Raw genomic sequence first — 7,584 nt, forward strand, 5'->3', positions numbered from 1 at the left:
ATTTGAGCGAGAAAATTTTCATTCAAGTAAAAAAAACTTACAAATTTCTTTCTTCGTTCTAGTTTTCTCTTGCCTCTTTAATGAATTTATATTGTAAATATAAAGAAAATATTAATTTATATACACAATTGATTTGTTATTTATCTTAGATGATATATGATGTATAAAAATGATTATCAAGAATAATAAAAAACTATAGATTTGAAGTTTCAAATTTAAAATTGTCACGTAATAATCCTTCCACATTTATGCTTGTGTGTTCCACGTGTGCTTGTGTGCGTTCCACGTGTTATCTTGCTTCTTACTCTCTTTATCTTCTCTGACGTATAAATTAAACAAGTTTCCTCTGATTAATAAACTAAGATACATTTTCTTTGCTTTTGTTCTCTGCTTCTTTCCTCTCTTCTTTGTTTTGTTTTCTCACATGGTATAAAAGAGCACAATTTTTTTTTTTTTTTCAAATTGGAACCTTTCTCCCACATTCTGTCAACACCCCATCACGCTGAAGCTTGACGAGACAACTATCTAATCTGACAACCAGTTTTGGCATCTGTTGGTAGTTTGAAACTTTTATCCATTTCTGAAGTGTTCTTCTTTCGGTTAAAAATTTCTCATCACTGCATATGCGCCCACCAATGTTCTTAATCCTGCTTACGTTAATCATGATCATCAAGAAAAATTGATATCCATACATGACTTCTTGCATCCATGAACATTCCTATGGTCGGGTCTTGATACTTTTCATGATGTTTTGTTAAAGCTTCGCAAATATTTTTCTTCTCAGACTCAGCAAAAATCAAGAAGTTGAAACTTCCACTTCAAACAATCAAGAAAGATCGATTGTATTTGTATATGTTTTTAATATCAAGAAAACAGTGAACACTCTTGCTGCTGTTGAAACACCAATTTTCTCCGAAGATCACATTAAAGCAATCCTTGATAGGTTATCGGAAGATTATGATCCCTATTTTACTTTTATCGCGTCTCAGCTAGAAGCTTATAGTATAAAGACATTGAAGCATTACTTTGGCATAAGAAGAACAATCCAAAAAATATATTAAGTATCAATACACATATTATAAGAGAAATTTTGTTGCTTCACTTACGGTTTAAATCACATGAATTAAGATACTATGGTAAGGAACCGAGAGAACATTTTTACACACAAAAGCACAAATTAATAATCTAAAAATATGTTATATTGATGTTAAATTAGATATAATTTTTAACTAAATAGGTTATGATGAAATTATGTAAATATAATTAATGTGTTTAATACTCTTCTTTTTACTGATATATGTTGATGTATGTTAACCATGTTTTATAAATTTAAGATCTAATTTTATAATATTCTTTTATTATAGTGGTAAAATGTGATAAAATTTTACCATTGTATGTCTTGAATAAATCTTAGATCATAAAAAAAAGAAGTCAATGTAATCTTTGTAGTTACTCTTTTCTTTTTCAAGAACTTTATGAAAAAAATATTAAAATAGAAATTTTATAAAATCTTTACAGGAAAAATTATCTTAAGATCTTTAAAATAATATGATATAATAAAATACATAAAAAATAAATTAAGACTTTAAGTTATATAAACATCAATTATGATTTGAACTGTATTAATTAGTATTTTCAAAAAATCTTCAATAGTAATTTCCTAAATGTTTGTTAACATATATACATATATAGTTTGTTTCCAGCTACTTAATAAATTATTATTGACTTATTTGTGAAAGTCTTTCTTTAGACAAACAGAAATTTTGATTAATAATTGACTGCATCAGACAACACCTTCAAGTCACAATTTACATCCTAAGTATTGTAGGTCATATAATTTATACATATCTCCATTTAATTTTTCTATATATTGAGATTTAATAAATTTTTTATATCAAATTATTTACCCAAATCTTATCCCGTCTTCGTGTTAGTATGAGAGAAATTATTATCTAAGTAGTTTATGAAAAAATTTAGGTAGTAGTACTATAGATTTAGAGAAGACACCTCTAAATATTATTTTCTTTCTCCACATTCTTCTTTTATTGACTATATACAAATCTTACTCATAATATTTCAATTGTGACCAGTTTGATCAGTTTTCATACACAATGAGAAACAAATACAAAATTTCTTCCTAATTTTTTATTTTAAATTTACATATAATCTACTATATTTTGTTTTTCTTTTTTTTAATTTTTCTCACCATCCCTTTATTATTCCAAGGTTTCATTCTTTCTTCACATCCCAGATTCTTTCTTCTCACCACGTTAGGAATGTGGGGATAACCCCCTCATATAAAACATAAACCCATCAAGGAAGCATTTCAATTTTATTTTTTTTCATTTGTCCCAACCATACATACTTACGGCTATCTTACAAGAAAATTTCACACGTCTCATTCCTTCCCTCATATCACCCAGTGACCTAGTATATTTAATTAAAGAATGATTTTGAAAATCCAAGATTAACTTTAGTCCAAATGTGTTTCCTCGTGTAAAATTAATTTATACTATAACTAAATCACAATTCCACCTTAATATCATCTAAAAATCGTTTACAAAAACAACTAATTAAAGTAGCAAAGAGAGAATCAATCTCTAATATAAATACCATCTAAAATTAATATCTTAACTATTGTTTTATTCATAGATTCATTTATTAAAAAAAGGAGACTACTTAGCATTAGCAAAAACAAGTTTGAATAAAATTTAAATGAGAAAAAGTTACATAATTAAGTAGTTTAATTAATACTTCTTAAATTCAAATGAAACAAAGGATATATATGTAAACAATTTTATAACAACCCGCTACTATAGGTAAGAAAATTATTAGATTAAAGAACTCTATTATCAAAAGCAAATTAGAATAATCAGAGAACAAACCATCTTGATTTTGCGAGGAACTAATCTAGCTTCATCAGAATTAATTCCCTTCAACCATTGATTATAACATAAAGTAACAACTTTTTAACACTTAGAAGTACAAACACCAGTGCAAAACATAATATGCATAAGGTAAGTTCTAGTACAGTTACTTAAGTAGAGACATGATAAAGCTGAAACCCTACAATGAACAACTCTAGAAGGGAGAGACACCTACATTAGCTGGTGCGAAAAACCCATCTTTGATAAGCACATCCTCTGCTTCCTAGACACACACACAGAGAAAATTTTCAGATTAGAAACCCTAGAAATAAGAGTCTTTTTCGCACATTGATATGCTGCCAAAGGAAAAAGAGGTAACAGTAGCTAGGGTTTTCGAGTACCTGACGAACATTAGCTTTCTTCACGGGTTGATGATCAGGCATAAGTCCGAAATGAATGTGAGGAAAGTGGGCCCACTGAAAGAAAAATGGACCCCACATGAGAAAGAACAAAACATTTAACCGACAATTCAAGAAGTACTAGTTTAGACATCTGGGTTAAACAAGAAGAAAACTCTTTAATTAGTAAAATTTGAAAATAATCTAGAATGGGTATAAAGTCCCTAAGAGAGTAAGGTTTAGAATCTCCTTGGATCTCACATTCTTTGCAGCTGCACTAAAGGCCTCTCTGTGACTTATATCAGGGTTCCCAGCTTTGATACGTTGAATCTCATCCCTACAAAATTAAATGATCCAAAACTCAATAAAGATCTGCATTTATGATAAACATTTCACATTTCAACATTTGAAACTGAATTAATGTTACAAAGGTAATAGAACATGGTAACTAGAATTAACATAACAGTAGATTAAGGTTACTAAACTTACTTGATGAAGCGGTTGTAAGCAGATGGGACTCTCTGTCTCTTCTCTGGAGCTGGACATGCAACACACACGGACAATGCACAGGCAAACAGACAGGAATATTAAATAACCTTGGCTCACCTTTTTGCCTAATGCACACACTCTCTCTATTCTTTCTCTCCATTCTATCATTACCTCATCATTATCTTTAACAATCACTCTCTCAATTGATTCAGCACTATATTTTCGGGGGAGGATTCTGTCTCACTCAGTGTATGCATGTAAGGAGACATGCATAGACGCAAAGAGAAACAAAATGAGTTAACATGTTTTAGGAGGAGAAAAAGGGTTTTTTTTTTCACCATTTGAAACTTCATTCTGGTAATTGAGAAGATCAAAGAACATGGAAATGTGCTGCTTAAATTTGAAAACAAAAGTGAAGATCAATTTTGAGAACAAAAGCTGGATTTCTCATAGGAAAGGGGGAAAGGGGAAAGAAGGCAATGCATGAGATAAATGTGCTAAAGATTGTTCTCTCTTTGCCACTTGCAGCATACCAAGAAACCTTGGACAGTGTTTAGATTGAGAAGTGAGTTTTGATAGGGATAGAACATTTTTTAGGTTTTGCTTTTCTTCCTTTACAGGTTAAGTGATACCACTGTGGGGTTAAAAGGAGTGTGAAATGGACTGAATGGTATCAGAAGAGTTTCTTTTTTATTTTTTTCTTTTTTTTTCCTCTCGCTTTTCTTTTTTGGTATCAGAAGGATCTCTGATCACCGCACCCGAGAAATAGAAAAAGGAAACTCGGTAAAAAGAAATGAAAAACAGACATGAAAAACAGGCGGAGGTTTAATTTTCAGGTGACCACAAAGAAAGAAAAAGGTGTTGAGAAAAAAAAAAAACATCAGAAAACAATTGTGGCTTTTTCAACACTCATTAGATAACAAAATAGAGAAAAATTCTCACGTCTGTTAGCTGATGGAGGCTTAGGAGTTTCTTCAGGCCCTCCTCGCATGGCGCCGGTGACCAAATCATTAGGGTTTGGAATCTGATTCATCACCATGTTTGTTGAAGGTGCATTCCGAATCTCCTCCTGAAATATCAAACCCAACACTCATATAATTGGATGATTTGCAGCTACCATTTCAATTCTTCTCTACTGTGTATATAACCAGACAACATAAAAAGAGAAAGAACTTATGAATTGAAAGCCCTAGGTGTGTCTCACTGACACATGCAGACAAATATATATATGTATGTTTACCAGAAGATTTTGAGGAGTGAAGAAGGTGTGGCCAAGGTGAAGCTGATTAGCCGAAGGAAGAAGCAGGCCACGCATGTTGACTGAGAGAAGGTTGGTGCAATGACCACATCTCACAGTGACAGTCTTAAACAAACTGGAGCAAGGAACACTGACCTAAAATTTTGAGAAGAAGAAGAAGAAAAAGAAAAGTGTTTGATTGCATTAGAAGAGAGATGATGATGATGATGAGAAAAGTGAAGAAGAGGGTGATGGATGATACCGCGAGGACAGTGTCACAGAAGTTGCAATGGACATAGCAGAGCTGGTCGGAGGGAGAGAGGTGTTGGTCCGGTGAAAAGGAAGTGGATGAGGAGGACATGTTGTTCCTCTTTTTGTTGATTCCCTTTTCTCTCTTTCTGATGATTTGATTTGATTGATGGGATTGACTGATCAGTCGCGGTTTTGGTGATGGACAGATAAACTTCCTATGGATCTGATCCTCTTGATCCTTCACTTATTATTAAGGACCTGCTAAGCCTTAGGGAGAGAAAACAAAAACCAAAACACAAACCACCAACACCGTCAAGAGATACCACTTAAGTATTAAAGAATCCAAAACCCTTACAAACTCTTCTCCTTCTCTCACCATTTTCATATTCCTTTTTTTTTTCATGTATAATAACAAGTCAATCTTAAAATAATTTACTGTTCATCTCACCAAGATTTTACAGTTTTCACGCAGAAAAGAAAATCCAAACATTTTTGCTGTCATAGTTTTAACTTACAGCACACCTTTACAATTGTTGTAGCCCACCACCATATTATCACCATAAATGTGCATGGTTGTATACTTATATTAATGAAAAGGAGATATACATATACACTTGAATACAAAATTTATACTGTTAGTAATCACTTCTCGTGATTTTTAACAATAAATAGGGGTCTCTGATTCCTGTTTAGGAGCATGTGCATTTGAATCTTTTTTTTTACCTCTGTGTTTTAGTTTAGAAATACATGTAATGTATCGAAACATAACATAGATGGTGTATGATGAAATAGAAGATTGAGAAAAGTGTATAATAAAAAAGAAATAAATGAACGGTTGGCATTCCCAATGGATGTGTGTGAGAGAAAGAGGTAGCAGAGGCGGCAGAGGTGGGGGAACGGAGAGCGAAAGGGACGTGTGCATGGGAGTGATTAGCTTTGGCTCATTCACCTGTTGTTTTCAAAGTTAAGAACGTTCACAGAGTGTCCTCGGGCTTCTACAATTCCATTTCGTGATCACATTTTATCTCTATCAAATCAAATCAAATCTTTGTTCTTTCTAAACCCTCTCTGCGTTTAAAACGCAGCAAGAAACCCTACCATGGGCCAGTACTGCAATCAAGATGTTATGTTAGAGCCATCTTGTTTTGTAACCCTTTCAGACTTCAACGCTGCTGACCCACCTCACTCTTCTGCCATTAATTTCCCCTTTGCAATCAATTCACTCCTCCACACAGTACTTCTACTACTATCCATTCATCTTTCTTTCCATTTACCACTGTTCATTGTCATTCCTTTCTGTTCTTTTTTAATTAATACGCATGGATCCCATCCCATCCCATCCAATCCAACCATCTTTTCTTATCTATGTAATAACCTAATAACACATATGTCACTTCAAATTTTCATGCTACATTTGTTTAAATTACCAGCATCCTGGTTGAGATGTCTAATTCATTTTTGCATTCATTCTTACCCCCCAAATGTATTACAAAGAAAGAGACAACTCGGACAATTTGAATCCTTTCAACTTTAGTCTTTTATTTGAGGATCATTTTCAATATGTTGCTACCTACCTCTATATCTAGGTTTCATAATATAGTTTGACTATCTTCATATTTATTTATTAAAATAAATGTTAAGAGAAACTTTAATGATTCATATAGAGAGAAATAAGCTCTTAGTATACTAATTTTGAAACTTCTGAAGATGTAAGAGTTCTTTTAAAATTAGAATGAACTAATTCCGTGTAAAAATTTCATGAAATTATAAAAAATTAAGAGTAGACGCACGCCAATGCACACAAACGTACTATACTCGTTAAGAGAAAAAACTATTTTCAATTTGATCATTATTGAAATCTAAACTAAATACACAAAATTCTTATAATTATTTTAAAAGAAATTATTGTCTACTTTTTCAAAGTTCTTAAAAGAAATAATATATTTAAACTTTCAACTTAAGTTATTCACACACAAAAATGCTGCATAAGATATTTCAACTCGCCAAACAAACCAACTTAGTAGAACAATGTAAGAAGACTAATTTACATTCCAATTAACTACGTATTTTCAAACTATTGATATGATTTTATACCGTTGTGTAGACAACCCACAAGTATATCACATGAAAGTAACCATTATTAAATAAAGATTCCATTATGGAGCAGCATTTAACGCCAAACTATATAAATCCAAAATTAATATTTCCACACCACGTGACGACAATTTATATTTGTATTTTATTATAAATATGAAGCGGTCTCTCAATTCTTAACACGAGAGAAAAAAAGGATAAACTTTGAGGAGGTGGTCGAATCAAAATAAGATAAGCTTTCGTTTTG

The 7,584-nt window shown here is 32.0% G+C and overlaps 1 protein-coding gene across 1 annotated transcript; it reads right to left on the minus strand.

The window, feature by feature from the left end:
- Positions 1–2,889: 2,889 nt before the first annotated feature.
- Positions 2,890–5,582, minus strand: LOC114166456 (axial regulator YABBY 1). The gene is made up of 7 exons (XM_028051193.1): positions 5,254–5,582; positions 4,995–5,147; positions 4,697–4,823; positions 3,755–3,803; positions 3,527–3,602; positions 3,269–3,343; positions 2,890–3,150 (listed from the first exon to the last, which is right to left on the minus strand). The coding sequence occupies exons 1-7, from the start codon at positions 5,350–5,352 to the stop codon at positions 3,082–3,084; spliced, it is 648 nt and encodes a 215-aa protein (XP_027906994.1). The 5' UTR covers positions 5,353–5,582; the 3' UTR covers positions 2,890–3,081.
- Between the last annotated feature and the right edge of the window lie 2,002 nt (positions 5,583–7,584).

This window comes from Vigna unguiculata, chromosome 10, assembly GCF_004118075.2.
Source record: "Vigna unguiculata cultivar IT97K-499-35 chromosome 10, ASM411807v1, whole genome shotgun sequence".
NCBI classification, from domain to species: Eukaryota; Viridiplantae; Streptophyta; class Magnoliopsida; order Fabales; family Fabaceae; genus Vigna; species Vigna unguiculata.

Bases quoted from the DNA above. Each gene is read 5' to 3' on its own strand.
- LOC114166456 (XM_028051193.1), bottom strand. From the start codon at position 5,352: ATGTCCTCCTCATCCACTTCCTTTTCACCGGACCAACACCTCTCTCCC. The intron at 3,603-3,754 runs GTAAGTTTAGTA...TTAATTTTGTAG, and splicing joins GCTTACAACCGCTTCATCAA to GGATGAGATTCAACGTATCA. The intron at 3,344-3,526 runs GTGAGATCCAAG...TTTTTCTTTCAG, and splicing joins TTAGTGCAGCTGCAAAGAAT to TGGGCCCACTTTCCTCACAT.